The sequence below is a fragment of the Paramormyrops kingsleyae genome, chromosome 4 (genome assembly GCF_048594095.1).
Source record: "Paramormyrops kingsleyae isolate MSU_618 chromosome 4, PKINGS_0.4, whole genome shotgun sequence".
NCBI classification, from domain to species: domain Eukaryota; kingdom Metazoa; phylum Chordata; class Actinopteri; order Osteoglossiformes; family Mormyridae; genus Paramormyrops; species Paramormyrops kingsleyae.
Genome location: NC_132800.1, coordinates 39,793,493 through 39,812,877, shown reverse-complemented (window position 1 = coordinate 39,812,877; position 19,385 = coordinate 39,793,493). Strand labels below are relative to the sequence as shown.

The 19,385-nt window shown below is 42.3% G+C and overlaps 2 protein-coding genes and 1 long non-coding RNA gene across 13 annotated transcripts in view; 2 read left to right on the top strand and 1 right to left on the bottom strand.

The window, feature by feature from the left end:
- Positions 1-11,761, top strand: part of epb41l3a (erythrocyte membrane protein band 4.1-like 3a) — a 55,728-nt gene extending 43,967 nt beyond the window's left edge. For 4 of the 8 annotated variants that reach the window (XM_072711323.1, XM_072711326.1, XM_072711325.1 and 1 more), the window contains 9 exons: positions 187-252; positions 952-1,137; positions 1,973-2,050; positions 6,207-6,281; positions 7,058-7,180; positions 8,166-8,264; positions 8,433-8,513; positions 8,711-8,826; positions 10,808-11,761. In XM_072711323.1, the coding sequence (XP_072567424.1) occupies positions 187-252; positions 952-1,137; positions 1,973-2,050; positions 6,207-6,281; positions 7,058-7,180; positions 8,166-8,264; positions 8,433-8,513; positions 8,711-8,821 (819 nt within the window). In that variant the 3' untranslated portion in view covers positions 8,822-8,826; positions 10,808-11,761. The remainder of the gene's footprint in view (positions 1-186; positions 253-951; positions 1,138-1,972; positions 2,051-6,206; positions 6,282-7,057; positions 7,181-8,165; positions 8,265-8,432; positions 8,514-8,710; positions 8,827-10,807) is intronic. The other 4 variants (XM_072711328.1, XM_023792973.2, XM_072711329.1 and 1 more) reach the window with 3 other exon arrangements.
- The window catches only part of LOC111834074 (uncharacterized), a 25,884-nt gene extending 9,077 nt beyond the window's left edge, over positions 1-16,807 (bottom strand). For both annotated transcript variants that reach the window (XR_011990058.1, XR_002835903.2), the window contains exons 1-2: positions 16,641-16,807; positions 6,983-7,079 (exon numbers count right to left, since the gene is read on the bottom strand). This is a non-coding gene — a long non-coding RNA (uncharacterized lncRNA). The remainder of the gene's footprint in view (positions 1-6,982; positions 7,080-16,640) is intronic.
- On the top strand, positions 15,508-19,385 carry zbtb14 (zinc finger and BTB domain containing 14). 3 transcript variants are annotated; one of them, XM_023792975.2, is made up of 2 exons: positions 15,508-16,022; positions 17,495-19,385. In XM_023792975.2, the coding sequence occupies exon 2, from the start codon at positions 17,508-17,510 to the stop codon at positions 18,840-18,842; it is 1,335 nt and encodes a 444-aa protein (XP_023648743.2). In that variant the 5' UTR covers positions 15,508-16,022; positions 17,495-17,507; the 3' UTR covers positions 18,843-19,385. The 3 variants fall into 3 exon arrangements, with proteins under 3 accessions (XP_023648743.2, XP_023648744.2, XP_023648742.2); XM_023792976.2 differs by lacking the exon at positions 15,508-16,022 and adding an exon at positions 16,046-16,159; XM_023792974.2 differs by lacking the exon at positions 15,508-16,022 and adding an exon at positions 16,166-16,945.

Below are 19,385 nucleotides of genomic sequence, written 5' to 3'. Positions count from 1 at the left end.
AGGGATGAGACCTAGATGTGTAGGGGCAGTAAGAATTTAATGTTTTTTGTTTATTTTGTTTTCTGGAAAGAGGAAGTGGCATGTGACCCAGGTTCTGGTCGATCTGGTCTCGAGATTCACGCCTGAAATCTGAGCCATACATTTGAATTTGTCCACTTAAGCATCTCCCCACTCCTCTCTCTCCAGTATAGCTTCATAAGGCGAGTGAAAGGGGACAATGTATTTGTGAAACACAGTAATCTGATGTTAGAGGTTTGTATGCGGCAGGATGCATGCAGAATGCTTTCTTTTGAGAAGCTGAACCATGTACGTTAACATTAACTGCATGGAGACCTGATGTCTCTAAGATTTTTAAGAAAACAAACTGGTTGTTAACTGTTTTTATACTGGCCCGTTGTCACTGTGCTCGTATGTATTTTGGTTGCAGTGTTTTAATAAGCTAATGCCATTTTTTACATGAGGTGTGCTTAAGACTTAACACCTGGGTATTTTGGATGTAAACACTAGGATTCATTGTTGTGAAGTGCTTGTGTTTAGCCTTCCTGACTCTGTAGAAGGCATGCTTGTTTTTAGTACTTAGTGAGGCCAGTTCAGCGGTCTAACCCAGTGATTCCCAATCCGGTCCTCTGGGAACCCACAGTCTGGCTGTTGTGTATATGTCACAGTCAAATGGCTGTTGTGTATATCCATGTTTGTCCCCTTTCCTCGAGCTCCCTGCCAGACAGTCCACATTTTTGCTCCCTCATAGAAGCAAAAAACGTGGACTGTCTGTGGGTTCCCAAGAGCAGGATTGGGAAACACTGGTCTAACCTATTAATAGCTAAAGTTATATAGCACGTCTGAGTGGTCTCCGCTCCATCATCTGTGCCACCTCCTTTAATTAAAATCAACAGCCTATGCGTTTGTGTGGATTTTTTTTCCCTTCTTAATTTTTAATCGATGGTTGGCCAGGAATCTGCAACCCCAGAGGAGCTTGTCAAACGGCAGACCAATATAAGCGAGTTAAAGAGGTCGTTTTTGGAGACTGGCTCGGACACTTCTGGGCTCACAGAATGGGAGAAGAGGCTGTCCGCGTCCCCCGTGAGGTCCCCGAGGCTGGACGAGGCACCCATGATCGAGCCCCTCACGCCCGAGGATGTAAGCTGCAGTGCTGATTCGAGCAGGACTGCGACCTCACTGTGCTTCTCGGTTTCCGTTATGATCTGGGTGTTGCTAAGCAGCCTCCAAGGTGGTAGGAAACTGTAAGAAATTAGAACCCTCTGGTTGTTTTATGCCCTTGAAATGAAGGACTTCAGTTTCTGACGCTCCAGTAGATTGGTCCGATGCTTTGGGGTGCAGCTGTGCGACTGTCTGTCACGATTTTTGGCTTCCCAGCCAAACTCCTCATTTCTTATTTGCTCTGCTTGTTCATGACAAACCTGCTCATTCTTAAACATGAAGCAGCCAGATGAGATGGGATTTGATGGTGAAAGAAAGATGGGATAGTGCAGGGGTGGCCAATCGTATCCGCAAAGGGCCGATGTGTATGCAGGTTTTTGGGATAACCTTTTGGTCAGCTGTTCAAACCCAGGTGTGAGGACTCTTCAGCCAATCAGTCCTCTAATTAGTAATCTAATTAGGGAGTAGCAGCGAATACCCACATACGCAGCGGCCCTTTCTGGATAAGATTGCCCATCCCTGCAGTAGAGTATGTTAGAGCTTTGTCTAAATGGATAATCTGATAGGATTTCAATTGTCATTGAAAGCATCCATTATTTCTTTGTTTCTTTGTCTCTCTTAAATCTTGATGGCTGTTGTGTATATAACCAAAGACTGCTGAAGAAGTCATGTACTCCTATAAAAGTGCATGCCCCAGAATTTGCATCACTTGGGATTTGTGTTCAGTTAAACGAGAGGTGTCCCAGAAAACGCAACTCTGGCCAGCGCCGATTGTTCTTTGTTTGGTCGCTCAGTCTCTCTTCTGCATCTACAGACCAAAGAAGACTCTAAAGCAGCCAACGCGGACATCCTGAAGCACAACGCCAGTGTCCCTGACAGCAAACCTGCCCAGGTAGGGAGCCTTTGGCCACTGATCCCAGACCTGTGCACGCTGAAATTTCTCATGACCTCCTGTATGTAGGCTGTTGCCGACAGGTTGTAAAGACGAGCGATTCTTTGGTGACACCTGCCAGTCAATCAGTCACGAACAGCATGGTAGGGTGGGGGGGGGGGGGGCGGCGTGTCCGTCGTCTTTGCCTTGAGCATCTCTAAATTAGACCAGGGAATACAGGACTGATAAGGAAGTGGGTTATCAGAATAAGGAATAAGCAAAAGGAAGAAATAGAAGGTTTTGAGTTTCCCCTCCTCTCCCACTAGGCACAGATGAGCTTACTTTAAGGAAAGCAGAAAAGCGTATTAAATCTGAAACTTTTTCAATGATCAATTTCCTCTACCAAAATCAATAATATGACTCAGAGATTCGGCAAAATCCAATTTCAGTGAAGCCATCCGCAGCTACAGTATGTCTCGCTACGCTTGTTTCGTCCTCAGAATTCATTCAGAATTCATGCATAGTGTCTTGGTTTGAGGGACTTTACACGTTTTCTGTCAATTTGGTGGTGTGGGGATTTAGAGCTGCACAGTCCAGGTTTTTGCTCCCTCCCAGGAGCAAACCGTGAACTGTCTGAGGCCCCGCAAGGATCGGTTTGAGAAACACTGGATTAAGGAGCTTTATTTATTCTGAATGGAACTTTATGGGAATCTTGATTCTGTGTTACTTAGGTTTGATGGGGAAAATTCGTAGTTTATATACTGCTTTATATAAGCTTAATGTTACTGACGTGGTGCAAAAGCTTTAGTCATTCATATGTTATCTGTGACACTAACAGCGATGACAGATTCTTTAGTGACTATAAACCTCTTTAGTTTCATCCTAAGTTTCCTTTTCGTTACATGGCGGAGCTTGTTTATGTTAGACGGTCAGATGAGCCATTTAACTTTGAGTGATAAGGGACATGGTGGCACTTTCAAACGCTTGGTTGCATCTCATTCCTGACCTGTGTTTTTCACACTTCGGATATTTGTTTGGAATTTTAAGTGACTATCACGTGGCTTTCCAAACATTTCACCATTTCTTTTGTCTTCCTTTCTTTCCTAATTTAATTTCCGTGAAGATCTGACAGCTGTCTTGTTGCATAGTTTCTTGCAATTTTTCTGTGCTTAAAATCAATAGTTTCAGCCAATTAATCTGGTTTTTATATCTCACATATAGGATTCTATTGTGTGCATTACTGTAAAGAAAGTCCCTCCCAAGGTAGCAGACAAGAAAACCGTTGTCGGCTATAAAGTAATATCTGTGACTAGCGCTATGTCTGACCAAGTGCGAGAAGGTGATGAAACCTTTGAAGATGCTTCCGGTGAGGCAAGTTCCACAGAGGAAAAGATGAAACAAAAAATACAGACCCTGGGAAGGTCCTATGACACCCAATCAGGAAAAATTGTTACCATGACGACTTGTAATGATGACGAATTGGAACAATTCACCTCACCGGAACTTAAAAGGACGGCAGAAAGGTTGTCAACGGTGAAAATCATCCCTGTGAGAGTTGAACCTGAAATCCTGGTGCCCCCGGCTGGCCACGAGAGAGGCACGCTGGGGGCCATCGAGGAGGCCGAGACGCCTTCACCTTCCGAGGACCGTGAAGTTGGCACCACGTCAGGCAGAGTAATAGAGGAGAAGAGGCCTGAAGCAAAACTGCTACAACAGGACGTGCCTCAGAAGGTCTTTGGCACCCAGGAAGTTCAAGGAGACCAGCAGATGAGCTTAACGACGCCCCCTTACGGCTCCAAAATGTCTCCTGTGCTCAGAGGGGTGGTAGGACACGAGACCTGACTCCCACCCCCTTACCCTCAAATGTTTTCACCTCCCTTATTTTGACCGTCGCATGATTTAGGCCAGAACATCCATTGCCTGAATCCCCCTTGGACCTTTGGCTTCTGTGAAATCCTCCAACCTGGTATTGCGTGTGATAGAACATGCAAATTATTATTTATTTTTTTTGTGTTTCTTCGCCTCCATTGTTGGTTCTGCGTTGATGAGCACAGCTTCTGCTTTCAGAGTTTCGCGGTGGCAGTTTTAGGATGCACCATCCATATATATTAAGCAATGACCTGCACTCCAGCTGTCTGGCACGGCTTTAGATACCTCTGTGCTTCAGCCTTCCATCTGCTCTATGCCCTAGAACCTTCTACATGGCATATGTTGTCCCGCTCTGCTTCTGACTTGTAATTTTTTTAGCCTTATTCATAAGAGATTTTGCAGTTTTTTTTTAATGGTTTCAAAGCTTTGTAAAGTAGTGAAGGCTTACATACATTTGTTCATAACCTGATTTATCACCCCTTACCAGTCTTCATATGAACTGTGCATTTAAGAAATCCCAGGAAACCGTAATGAGAGAGGGTCATATTTCCAAATTATCTATTCCAGCTTCTAGAGTCTGAACAGGCTACATTTAATGAAAGCTGTAGATTATGGAGACACGGGTACCAGCAGTTTGGACATGGGTTGCTTACAGATTTGGGCCCGCTGATAATCAGATTCTAATCAGATTCCACATTTGGTTGTACCGTCTGGAGGTAGCTTTTTGCGCTTTACTGCCCCCCAGCTGCTGAAAAGCTTGCCTCTTAACTGCAGTGTGCCATGTGTCTCTGAGGATGCTCTCACCGTCATTTCCCACTGTGCTACAGAACTCTGCATCTTGTTCTTTCTATTTCTAACCCTGAGGCTGTGCTGCTCTCTCTGGCGTACTTTTTTGCTGGTGAAATAAATATTGATGCTTGTAGAGCTTTTCTGAACCTGCCTGCCCCCCCCCCCCCTAAAAAAAACTTGCAGGATGCATGAGCAAGTTCTATAATGTAAAATTGTTCTGCAGTGTATGGGGCTGTGGACGTCCTGAGGTTTGGTATTTCACTTAGTCACCTACTAGTCCACATGAATAAGCACGTGTGCCCCCCCCTCCCAGGGGCCAGACTGAGCTTTGGGGGTCACCTTTGCCACCTGCAGTACCATGGTGTGCCATCTGCTGTTTATAGATATTTATTTTAGCATGTACAGCAATGGTCAGTCTCAGTTTTGATGTGCAGGCTTTGCCTTCCCTTGTGTGCATATATTTGCATACATTACTGCTGCAGCATCCTTTTCATGAAGTTGCAGTCATACTTCCATCCCCAATTGCTGGTATCCCTTTTCGCATGAAACGTAAAGCTCTCATCCTTAAGTTGAACACAGTCTGGTAATAGTCTGACTGCCAGATGCCACAGTCTCAGCGTGGCAATGTCCCGCTGCTCATTCAGCCAATCCTGGACAGCGACAGCTTCATTAAGTGTTTGCTCTTCTGCCAACCAGGGGATATCTTGGTCTCTCTGTAGGATATCCCTGACTTCATACCCTGGGGTTAGATAACAGAACGCCGGGCTTCTCTCATATAAGCTCTTATGAATAAGTCCAGAATTACATCCCCCTGTGACTTGAGATCAGTCTGCCTTCCTTCCTGTCCTGTATGTTCAGTGTCTCCTTTCATTTTACTCTGTGTTGACTATCCATTTCTCTGTCTGTTCAGCCTAAGCCGTCCTCTGAGATGTCGCCACAGCTAGCTGTTCTGTTAACATCTGCGAGAGGTCAAACCGGCTCAATGGGATGGGTCACCTCTCCTTCACATAGTCAGATCATTTCCAAGGTGGCCATACCCTCTTCTGGTCTGTGTGCTATGGTGTTATGAATGTATAGCAGCACATTCCCTTTATATCCTTCCTGTCACTTCTTCAAGACCAGCGCTTTGTACCATGGTCAGATGTTCCTCTTGTCTGCAACTTTCCAAATGAGTAAAACCAGTAACTTACAGTAATGCAAAATAACACAGTAATGTATTCTTGAGGACCAGATTGCTCTGTCAATGACAGAATCTCCTGTACATAGACAACACACAGCAGTACTTCTCTTCTTAATGCTTTTTGCTCAGTGCTTTGATTTTACTCAAGTTGTGTCAAAAGATCCAAGGGAATGCCTCGTCAAACTTGAGATAATGAAACATACCATTTGTATGTATTCATAGATGCACTGTCAGCTGCATGGGATTAGCAACAGGTTAGCGACACCATGGTTTGAGGGTGTCCCTAGAACCTTCTACATGGCAGTCTGCCACTGAATGCAGCATTGTGTTGTCTTGCAGACGACAGATACGGTAACAGCGAAGGCACATCCCTCTGTGGAAGCCGAGCAGCCAAACACCACATCCATAAGAAAGGTGCAGTGAAGACCTAAAATGCTCTGATTCGCTGGGGCTATAGCAGTCTGGAGAGGGAGGCTATCCAAGGCCAGTGGATAATGGTCAGGGTGTGGGCCTGCCCAGTAGGATTGGGCTGCCAGGACCCAGTGCGGACACAGGCACTTGGCAACCTCACAGTGAGATCTCCACCCTTGGCTGCGGTGAAGAGTGGTTTGGGCAGCAGCACATGGGGTCAGATGCCACATAATACTTCTTCAGAAACTCGGTAGTAATGTAGCTGTGCGTGAAACTTGCTTTGGCCTCAACGGGCAGCAGAATCAATCATGCAGCATGGGGCTTGGATAGACAAGTATATGTTTACTGGGGTTTCCTTTTAGGGTTGATGTGGAAGGGGTCAAAAAATAGTTATTTCAGACAAGAATTTGGGACAGACAACCCCAGCAGCACTTTCAGCTCTAGGTCTGCTGTTTAGGTTGGGTTTACAGACATTAAAACCAAGCAATTTATACATTAACATTTATACATTCTTTTAGCAAAAAAACTGATACCAGAATGGACATAAGGCAGATCCAGTAGGCAGGAGTATCAAGAGTATACAAATGCAATAATATGTTAACGGTTATAATCTATAGACGATTGCCTAGTCTTATGCAGATATTACTATAAGTAAATCATACACATGAATACTTTCTGAACGTGTAACAAAGACTGGCTCTTACTTGGGATTGTTGATCCTAGTAGTGTTGGGTTAAACTGTTGTCCTCACAGTAGATGCTTGTCGCTATTTCTGACAGTCCCCAGTGTTGGAGACGGAGACTGTGAATTTCCGTAGCATGGAGGGGAGAGAAGAGTTTGCCATCAAGGATGTTCCAGTCGTCCACACAGAAACAAAGACCATTACTTATGAATCATCAATGGTACGGATCCTTGCGAATAGGCTCTTTAATAAACATATTTGGCTCTTCTGTAATGTCACCCATCATCTGACCTTTTAACATAAGAACATAAGAAATTTACAAACGAGAGGAGGCCATTCGGCCCATCAAGCTCGTTTGGGGAGAACTTAGCTAATATCTCAGAGTTGTTAAAATCTTATCTAGCTCTGATTTAAAGGAACCCATGGTTTTAGCTTCCACTACAATAGCAGGAAGACTATTCCATACTCTGACTACACGCTGTGTAAAGAAGTGCTTCCTCAAATTTGTTTTAAAATGTTCTCCCGCTAATTTCCACTTATGGCCACGAGTTCTAGTATTTAGACTAATATTGAAATAGTCATTTGGCTGAACAGCATCCAGACCCGTTAGAATCTTATAGACCTGAATCATATCCCCCCTTAGTCTCCTTTGCTCAAGGCTGAACAGATTCAGTTCCGCTAACCTCTCCTCGTAAGACATTCCTCTAAGACCAGGAATCATTCTCGTAGCTCTTCGTTGCACCTTTTCTAAGGCAGCAATGTCCTTCTTGAGGTATGGTGACCAAACCTGCACACAGTATTCTAGGTGGGGTCTTACCAAGGAATTATATAAGTGTAACATCACCTCCCTTGACTTAAACTCCACACATCTAGAGATATAACCCAACATTCTGTTCGCCTTTTTTTACATTTAAAATGTTATTTAATTAAACCATGGTACTTAGTGGAAGTTACATTTCAAATCTTTTTTTTTTGTCGTCTTATCCATAGCATTATTATTCATGCGTCCCAGTGAGATCTAGAATTGTTGTTTCGCTTTAAGGGAAAACATACCCAAAGAGCAGAAGTTTTACAAAATACTACTAATATAAAACTATAAGTCCTCTACATGGCAACATTTTAAGCCCTGAATTACATGGTTTTGCATAACAGTCCTGCACTGGAGCTCCCAGCTCCTATCTCACCACTTCCCGTTGTGTAAACAGGGTGATGCCGGCTGTGACTCTGACCCTGGGTTGCTGATGAGTGCGCAGACCATCACCTCGGAGACGACAAGCACCACCACAACGACACACATAACAAAGGTCAGAGGTCCACTGGCTCTAACCCCAACAATAACCCACAGGCCATCTGCTCTTAAACTGTAGCCAGAGGGTCTTGGCAACCACTTTTGGTTAAACGTAGCTGATCATTTGCCTGTCATCAAGGTTGTTCACGTTTTATAAACCTAGGTCTTTTTGCTTTCCCTCAAGACTGTTAAAGGAGGCATCTCAGAAACTAGGATCGAGAAGAGAATTGTCATCACTGGAGATACAGACATCGACCACGATCAGGTAATATTTCCCGCCCTTTGTCTGTCGCCTAGCTGGAAATTTTAAGGACGAAGACGCCCTCGTCTTTTGTTTTTGACGTAATTGCTGGCTCTCCCTCATAAATGACATGAATGGCATGTTAGGGGTCTCCTCTCTGCTTCTGATCATGCCCGTTCCACCCCCTCTCTGTCTCCCGCCACGCGGTTCCCTTGAGCTAGGCGCTGGCTCAGGCCATTAAGGAAGCCAAAGAGCAGCACCCTGACATGTCAGTGACCAAAGTAGTGGTACATAAAGAGACAGAGATCACGCCCGTGGAGGGGGAAGAGTGATGCAGGTAAGAGGACAGCCACTGCAGGCAGCTTGCAAGCAGGGCCCTTCCTGTCCTGTCTCTCACTGGCACCCAGCTGCGCTCATGAGCTACTAACCAGGACCTGCTTTCAGCATGGACCTCTGCCGCAACAGTGACTCCATTTTAATATAACAATATTGAAAATTAGTAATTAATAATTAATATCTCGGGTAGTAATCTGGGGAACTCTAGGTGCATCAAAGTCAAGTATTCAAGTTGCTAAATGTATTACGTGTGCAGCATTCACTATATCTGTCTAAAAGATTGCTGTACTTGTTTCACTGACCTGATCTGTTCTACTTAATAAGTGAATCAGTTCTCACCAATACAATGTCAGCTATGAAAATTCTCAGTTATTTGGTTTTAATAAACCTGCAGAATACCTAATAAATATTTAGCTAGTTAGTCTGTTCCTAACTACATGATTTTGCTAAATAAATCCCTTTAACATCAAACTGAATTTGAATTCTGTCAATTTATGCTTTGTTTGCAGTTTTCTTTAACTGTAATGGTATAATACTTTTATATATTTTCATGTGGTGGCAAAGACTGCAAATTAAACTGCGTGTTAAGAAAATGTTTAATCGCTCAAATTAAGGGGGTTTCAACCAGAATCTGAAAAATATGAGTTTTACACCAGGTAAATGGTTTGGTCAAAGTATGAAAAACATTTCAGGTTGGTTTGCCAGTCAGAGGTCTGCTGTTTCATCTTTAATTCTGAGAAATTATCTAAATACAGCCGGTTGGATATGACCTCTCTCAGCAGTTCTGTAGTTATCAGTGTATATGCTCTGCTCTTTTAAGAACAAGACATAAAAGGCTTTGAAATAACTGATTTCACCGATAATTCACTGCGGTCTGTAATTTTGGAAACTGTTGTACCATCTTCATTATTTTTGAAATGAAGAATTGCTGAGAGATGTGGCTGGCCTCACATAGAGACATCAGCCACAAATCCAGTCCCTTGTATTTAGATCTGGGTCATCTTTCTGCATACCGCCTTTTTGGTCAGGGGGTGTGTGTTTGTCGCATTCTCATTTCCAGACCCCCATTGGTATGTCGGTTCGTGACCCATTTCTGGCTCTGGTGCTGCTGTGCAGGTGTTCCATCAGACAGGCACTCTGCCCCCTGGCCTTTGACATACTGCCTGGTAGCAGTACAGCACTGAACACAACTGGGAAGGATACTATTTAGCACACGCAGCAGATGATTTATTAATGGTTTATCAATAATCATATAAATTATTGCTGGTTTCGGTGGACCTACTACTGCAGAAGAGACTGCCTTATATATTATCTGTTGTGTATGCCCTGTAATTCATTTAGTGACTGTCAGAATTAAGTAATCTTGCAGTGAAATTATAGTCATATACTGTAAATGGGTTTGGGAATATGTATTAAAGAGATACTGCTTTTGCAGAACATTTGGTACAGTTTGATGGAACACTGATCTTTCCATTAACCATGACTTTTGTGGTTAATGTTGTCCCCTTCTTTCCCAAATACCTCTTTATCAATGCTGTGTAAACTGTGACAACAGAGCGCATCCACAATGGAGATGTGAGGCATCTGTTTGCTTGGAAAGCTCTACGCTTTTGGACCTCTGTGTTTCCAGCTGTATGGTGCAGTTCTTACAAATGCAGAATGCTTTGTCTGTTACAGTCATGGGGAGAAGTTCACTCTAACCTTTCTGTTGTGCTCTCTGCGCTTACCCATAAAAAACAACGCCAAGAAAATGTTTTTTTATTTTTTTTACATTGAATGTATATGTTTGCATGTAAATGTTACATTTGGTAAAATTATAACCTCATTCTAGTTATAACCATTTTCATCCATTCTTTTTAGTATTAGCTTTTATATGAATAATATTAACCGTATGAATACATCATCATTCTAACTAACCATTCTGTATTGGTTTGCAGTGTACATGATTGTGTTTACTAATGGACATGCTTTTTGTATTCTAGGAATGAGACCCACAGTCGAGAGGACTTTTTTCTTAAGAAATAAACACACCCAAGAGGAATTTTATTTTGACGCCAACATACATTCTACAGAAATTTCACTGCTTTGGACTAATAATCGTCCCACCTTTAAAAATTACCTTTGGGGAAACGGGCTGATGTATTCTCAAATCTAGCTGATCCATCCATGGAAAATGCATATTGCATGACAAAAAAGCAATTTTGCATTTTGTTAGACAATAAAATTGTAGAACAAAAAAAATGTAACTGGCTCGTAATCCACCTGCACGCTCGAGAAACAGGCAGAAGTGTCTTTCTACCAACTTATGAACTGAAGTGTTTTAAAATGGCATAATTTCTGTACCTTCATTTTATATGACAGAACCTACCACTCCAGATGATGCTACTGGCCATACAAGAGCGCAGTATTTAACCATTCAGTAGATGTGCCAACCAAATTGCCAAGCTATCTCCATTATCTTATTGATCTTAATCATCTTGCCTGCCAAACAATAGTAACAATAAATGAACCTTAAATTTTAAAAAGGTTGGAATATAATGCGTACATTTGCTTATTAGGCAAGAAATGTGCTTTTTTCCCCCCCTTTGTTTTTACTGTATTTTCCCACCAATTATCCCACAATGAAGATGAAAACGCTAAATGTATAATATTTTTGTGTAAGTTAAAACAAAGATTGGAAGCTATTGCTTTGGGATCATATCCTGTGACACATAGATGGGCCACATCTGTACAATTAGCAGACCCTAACACTTGGCTGAGCCTTAATCAGTGCAGTGTGGACAGCGTCTGCGTGAATCGTGTGCTCTATCCTGTCATCAGCTGCAGTACCATCCATATGAAATGTTTTTCAACATTAGTGAAATAAAAGTGGCAGATGCATTTTTTTTGTGATTTTACTTTGTCGTCTTTTTAATAAAATATACCAATGGGGAAAATTCAGTCATGCTTAGTATTTATTGTGTGATGGTCAAGGGAGGTTAATTGGGCAACGTAGCAAATGCAAACAGTTATGTTCCAGTCATTTCAAGCATGGTGAATGCAGGTCATTGTGCTCCACAGAACCAATAGCCGTGACAGTAACAAATTCACTTTGTGAAATGTACAGGACTGTCACAGAAAATTAGAATATTGTGATAAAGTTCTTTATTGTCCGTAATGCAATTAAAAAAACAAAAATGTCATACATTCTGGATTCATTACACATCAACTGAAATATTGCAAGCCTTTTATTGTTTTAATAGTGCTGATTATGCCATACAGCTTAGGAAAACTCAAAAATCCTATGTCAAAAAATTAGAATATCATGAAAAACTATACTAGCAGGCTATTTAACTAATCACTTGAATCGTCTAATTAACTCGAAACACCTGCAAGGGTTTCCCTGAGCCTTTAAAAACAGTCAGCTTGGTTCAGTAAACTAAATCACAAGTATGGGGAAGACTGCTGACCTGACTGCTGTCCAGAGGACCATCATTGACACTCTCCATCAGGAGGGTAAGACACAAAAAGAAATCTCCAAAAGAGCAGGCTGTTCACAGAGTGCAGTTTCAAAGCACATTCACAAAAAGTCTGTTGGAAGGAAGAAATGTGGCAGGAAACGCTGCACAACCAAGAGAGAGGACCGCAGACTTAACAGCATTGTGAAGAAGAGCCGCTTCCAGAATTTGGGTGAGCTTCAAAGACAGTGGACTGAAGCCGGAGTTCAGGTATCAAAAGCCACTGTTCACAGACGTGTCCGGGAAATGGGCTACAATAGCCGTATTCCCATGGTCAAGCCACTCCTGAACTCAAGACAACGGAAGAAGCGTCTGACCTGGGCTATGGAAAAGAAGCACTGGACAGTTGCAGAGTGGTCCAGAGTCCTGTTTTCAGATGAAAGCAAGTTTTGTATTTCATTTGGAAGTCAAGGCGCTAGAGTCTGGAGGAAGGCTGGAGAGGAGCAAAATCCAAGTTGCTTGAAATCCAGTGTGAAGTTCCCACAGTCAGCAATGGTTTGGGGAGCTGTGTCAGCTGCTGGTGTTGGTCCGTTGTGTTTCATCAAGTCCAGAGTCAATGCAGCTGTGTACCAAGAGATTTTGGAGCACTACATGCTTCCATCTGTTGAACAGCTCTATGGAGATAATGATTTCATTTTCCAGCATGATCTGGCACCTGCCCACAGTGCCAAAACCACCAGTAACTGGTGTATTGACCATGGCATCACTGTCCTCGATTGGCCTGCCAACTCCCCTGACCTGAACCCTATAGAGAATTTGTGGGGTATTGTGAAGAGGAAGCTGAAACACACCAGACCCAATAATGCAGTTGAGCTAAAGGCCGCTATTGAAGCATCCTGGGCATCCATAACACATCAGCAATGCCACAGGTTGATTGCCTCCATGCCACGCCGAATTGATGCAGTAATCCGTGCAAAAGGATTCCCAACCAAGTACTGAGTGCATTAATTGACATTTTCAAATGTTTGATTTTGTTTTGCTGTTACAAATCTTATTTTTTTACTTGGACTGAGGAAATATTCTAATTTTCTGAGATGGGATTTTTGAGTTTTCCTAAGCTGTATGGCATAATCAGCACTATTAAAACAATAAAAGGCTTGCAATATTTCAGTTGATGTGTAATGAATCCAGAATGTATGACATTTTTGTTTTTTTAATTGCATTACGGACAATAAAGAACTTTATCACAATATTCTAATTTTCTGTGACAGTCCTGTATTTTCTAATGTCTGGAATTATTGCCTCATCAAAATGAAGAGAAACTGAATATAGTCAGCTGCAGTAGAGGGTCATAAAATAGTCACTTTTGCCTATGCAAAATGGAAAGGTAGGAACGTAGTGTAAAGAATTCTTTAGAAAAATCCACAACCCTGTACTGGATAAATGGTTGCAGGATGGATGGATGGTCAGCAGTTGTATGTTCCAATCATGCTTCAGGATGTGCACAGATCCTTTATTACACTGTGTAATAAAAACTAGTCATTTTAAACAAAAAAAGTGCATATTACTGCTACTGAAGATTGTTTCCTTTGCATTGGTACAATTCTCTACTTGTTGAACTACAGGAGCTATTTGAGATTACACATGTCAGAATAATTGATCTTGCATTGATGTCTCTTAAAATCTGAGTTTATATGGGATGATAGAAAATACATTACTTTTACATACAGCTACCCCTCATCCCAACATTTTATCCCACAAATGCAACATTTCTCATTGTTCAGTTAATTTTCAGGAGAAAGCAGACCACCTAAATTGTGACTTTTTTTCCTTGTGAAAATTTAGTCATTTAAAAACAAATGATCCTTTTAGCAACTGCTTCTCAAGCACGAGGAACAAGACGATTCAAATGTCAATAATACAATGAATGTATGTATATAACTGGATATTCACCCCTTTTATATTGTATTTATCAGATACTTCTATTTAAAGCAATGCACTTTTTTTTTTTTTTTGAAAAAGCAGGGTCAGCCAGTCCCTGGAGTAGTTGAGGGTTGTGGGTTGCTCGAGGGTTCAACAGAAATGTCACTCTGCCCTGGGATTTGAATCAGCGACCTTCCAGTCACAGGGATAGTATCCTAATCTGCTGAGCCCCACAGTGCCCCCTGCTGTGCTCTTCTGGACATGGCTATGTGGCAACTACAGAAATCAATCAACACTTTATTCACCACAGATCCAACTCGTAACACAAAAAGCACACAGCTTAATTTTTATTTATTTTCCCTTTGGCATCTTTTGATCCTACAAACTATGTAGTAGCTGCTAACATCAAGATAACTTCAATGTTTCTATTAATTAACTTGGCATGAAATCTTTAAGATTTTTGTATTTAAACCCAATCCCAAAAATGTATTAAACTTTGCTTTTGAAAACTACTGCGATCATATCCATGGTGTACCCCAGCCTTGTGTCCTGTACTGCCTAGGATAGGATCCAGGCTCCACCCCTTTGATCCCTGACTAGGATAAATGATTGGAATGATGGACGGACATAAAAAATCAATTATACTTGAAGGACTTCCTTGGAGAAGGACATGGTGTAGGTAAATATGTGGTTGATTTTAGCATTAAGTATTACATTTAAACAAAAATAATTGTATCAGCAAGATTTATCACTTTATGACAAGAATAAATCAGATTTTGGGACATAAGAGAACACTAATGGGAGAAATATGAAGAAATAAGTTCCAAAGTATTTTTGCAAAGTGCCAGATTTTTTTATATCTACAGTATGTCTTTTACCACCAATAAATTCCAAGTTTATTGCTTGAAGAGAGTGCCCCCTGGTGTCGCAGAAAATAAGTATATATAATCGAGTAAAATAAGTTAAATGTAAAATAATTTCTTTAATATTTAATTTTATGCCTATATAGATATATATGTGTTTAGATAATTGAAAACCTCGAATTCCAATATTCGGTTTGTGTTTGAATTCAACAAAAATAATGGGATCTACATATACATCCACTTTAGCAATCGTGTTTTATGTAATGACAATGAAAATGTAACTTGAATCGTTTTTTAAAGATATTGTAACGCTACAATATTTCTGTTGCTGAGTTACTACGGTGAGTCCGTTCCCTACGTGGTCACTATGAACTCACTGCGCATGTTCAGAAAGTTACGCATGCCTGATTCGGGATCAGTCGTCAGACAGGCGTGATCATTTTAGGGCACATTAATTCAAATCAAATATTGTTTAATTAAAATGCATTTAAGTGAAATTGGCATAGTACATCTTTGTCAAAGTACAAGCACTACAAAAACACAACCGTTAATCTAAATTTATTAACATGTTATACACATTTGCACACTTTATAAAATGTGTGCAAATATATAACAGAATCACGGGCACTTTCACTTCTTTGTCGTGAATGATTATCTACGCTCCAAATTAAAATTATTTAACCAATTTCTAGCAATCTTAAGACTTATTTTCTGTGTAGAGATTGTTTTCTAAATGTCCATTGGTCAATGTGGACCCTACATTGGCGCTTAGAGGCCAACGGCAGCCATTTGCAATCAGTTTGCGTACGCGCATAGTCACTGGGCACTTGGACTACCGGTAGTTCCGTGCCTGCGCAGCGCGTCCTTCCGCCAATGCTCGTCCTCAAGCCAATACTGCACAAAGTATTTATTCATTTTTGCTTTGGTGACTTTTCACGTGAGCTTCATTAAAAAGGCACGTTCGTCCATTACAGGTAAGCATAAATTTACAGTTTTTTTTCATAAGAGTGGCGCCATGTTTCGGGATCCCACGGTGTTAGGCGAAGATGCCTGCGCGCTCACGATTTCAGCAGACGCTCGAGTTCGTGTAGAGGAGTTCATGGCTGTCCGGGTATTGTGCCGCTCGCTCGGGGATGCGTAGCGTTCGCATTAACGCGAGTGCCCGAAACACGCCGCTACCGCGCGAGCGCCCCAAGTAGCTGCTGGTCGTGCCCGATTACTCCTGTTCTGTACAGAGCGTCCAGCGCCCAGCTTTTCAAAATGCATTTTTAAGCTGGGCGGAATCCATTTTTAGGATTTTAGAAGTATCTGGGTAGCTCGAAAAATGGCAAAGAGTAATAATATAATGGCACGTGGTCTTAATACAAACGTCATACTGCGGTGTGAAGTAAACTACAGTGTGCAACACAGAATCACCCCCGAAAAGTAAAGTTTTATAAAAGATAGCTAGCCGATTAGCTGTAGCCGTGCGATTGGCGCCATTAAAATCACTCAGTCCTTGACCCCCTTTGTCTTAGTCTTCCGGCTAGTAACGTTGCGGCACTCAAACCCCTTGCTCTTTCCGCTCGTATTCCCATACTTATCGGCTGTACCTGTCGCTATTGTTGCCTATTAATGCGGTGTGGAGTCCCCTACCGCCACCGCAGGCCGTCCTCTCGGCGAGAGAGCGCCGCCGCAGGCCCGTTCCTCCTGCGACGGGAGAGCGCCGCGGCTCCGCGAGGCTAAAGCCTAGTATGCGCGCGGTGTGCCCGACGCGCGCCAGTGAGCGCGGGGTGCCGAGGCCGCCGTTCTCGTGCGGTTTGCTCACCTGTGCCTACGGACCCGGGCAGCGCGTCGCCTTTCGTATTTTAACGATTGGTTTTACTTTAGTTATTCGCGTTCATGTTGCGCGACGCCGGTAACTTAAAGTTTATCACGTGAAATATAAATGGGCTTAAAGGTTTTCATGAGCTGTAAACTTGGCTATAGAAACTTGTATACTGTTTTTATAATTCAGTTTTACGTATTTATTTTGTTAAACTGCGTAAATTCCAAATAAACGCCTGAACATCGTGGTCGTATTAATACATTAACATTTTTATATACTGCATGACGTGTGTGTGTGTGTGTGTGTGTGTGTGTGTGTGTGTATATATATATATATGCGCTTAAATATCTATAGATACGACAAGATCTACTAAAATACCATGATCCCAGTGGGGAATTCTTTGTATATCATTCCAGTAGGGAATTTACATCGATTCTTTTAAAGTCTTGAAGGTTTATGAAATGTTATTAATTTTACATAATTATTCATCCCTTCTTCCTCTAACTGCTTATCCTGTTCAGGGTTGCTGGATGAAATGTAAAATAACTGATTTATTGTAAACACATTATGGATGTTCTGTTAAAACTGTGTACAAATAATATGAATGGGTTTCTGATTTTTTTATGTTCTCTCTTTTAGGATACTGTGCAACATGTCAGAGACAGTTAAATATGTTGATGATGAACACAAGACCATCTTTTTGAAGATACTCAACGAGCAAAGATTGGAAGGTGAACACTGTGATATTGCTGTGGTTGTTGAAGATGTAAAATTCAGGGCACATCGATGTGTTTTGGCTGCTTGCAGCAATTACTTTAAAAAGCTTTTTAAGAAGCATGAGGTAGACAACTCCTCTGTCATAGAAATTGATTTCATCCGCTCAGATATCTTTGAAGAGGTCTTAAATTACATGTACACAGCTAAGATATCTGTGAAGAAAAAAGATGTCAATTTGATGATGTCTTCTGGTCAGATTCTTGGAATTAGGTTTTTGGACAAGCTTTGTTCACAGAAACGCGACCTTTCTCCACCTGAGGAGAAGACTGACCAAATGAATGCCAAGTATGCCTATGACATTGTCAAAATAACTATACCCAGTGAGGAATCTCAAGAGAACCGTGACCATGATGTACAGGTCCTTGGGGACCACGAAGACAATCCTACGGATGACATAGTCGAGGAGCCACATGCTAACCAAGATTTGGACAAATCCCCCAACAGCGCACTTAGGGTGCAGGAAGCGATTCTGAAGGAGCTGGCCACCGAGGACGTTCATAAGGTGAGCTGTTACGATCAAGAGGTAGAAGCCATGGAGACTGAGCCAAAAGACTTGGGCTCACATGGTCCTCAGACTCTTACGTTTTCTGACAGCATTGGCGAAGTCAAAGATGAGCAGCCGCCAGGATGGACGACTGCAGCCAACGACATGAAATTTGAGTATTTGCTTTATGGGCATCGGGATCAGCTCGCATGCCAGGTGTGTGGCAAGACATTTATCGACGAGAACCGCCTGAGGAAACATGAAAAGCTTCACTCTGCCGACCGGCCCTTCATCTGCGAGATATGTACGAAGGCCTTCACCACTCAGGCCCACCTCAAGGAGCACTTGAAGATACACACGGGTTTCAAGCCGTACCGCTGCGAAATGTGCGGGAAGTCCTTCATCCGTGCGCCGGACCTGAAGAAGCACGAACGGGTGCACAGCAACGAGCGACCGTTCGCCTGCCAAATGTGCGACAAGGCCTTCAAGCACAAGTCCCACCTGAAGGATCACGAGCGCCGGCACCGCGGAGAGAAGCCTTTCGTCTGCGGCTCCTGCACCAAGGCCTTCGCCAAGGCCTCAGACCTAAAGAGGCACGAGAACAACATGCACAGCGAGCGGAAGCAGCTACCCGGCGGCGCCCTGCAGAGTGAGACCGAGCAACTGCAGGCAGCCGCCATGGCAGCCGAGGCGGAACAGCAGCTGGAGACGATGGCGTGCTCGTGACGGCGACTGCTCTGCCTGCGAGGCAGGGGGCCACCGTAGCTCACACACAGTCTCATTTTGTCTTAGTTTCTTCTGGAAAGTGCTCTGATTAGAACCATTTTAACATTGGATTTACTCTTTAAGAAATTCATTCTAGTGATTGAATGCATAGCATTTGTATCTCTGAAATGTCTTTCCTATTCTTTTGCTGGGGTTAGGTTTCTTGTTTAGCATTTAAGATTTTTTTTTCTCATAATGTTTTAGGTGAAAGAAGAGTTTCTTTGGCATAGATCATACCAAAGCTGTGTCACATTTTCAGGCAGTCTCATATCTAGGGCTGCTTAGCCTTAACTTGGTTTACAATATATGTGCTGTTATACAGTACCAATTTTATCATCAGAAATTTGTAAATAAGTCTAATTTGTAGCATTAATGAGATGATTAACATAGATGCATACTGTATAGATTGATATGTATTTCAGCTTAAGTTTTATGTGTGATCCCAAGATGTATGTACTAGCTGAGGTGTGCAATGGGGGAAATAAACACAAACGAACGCTTAAA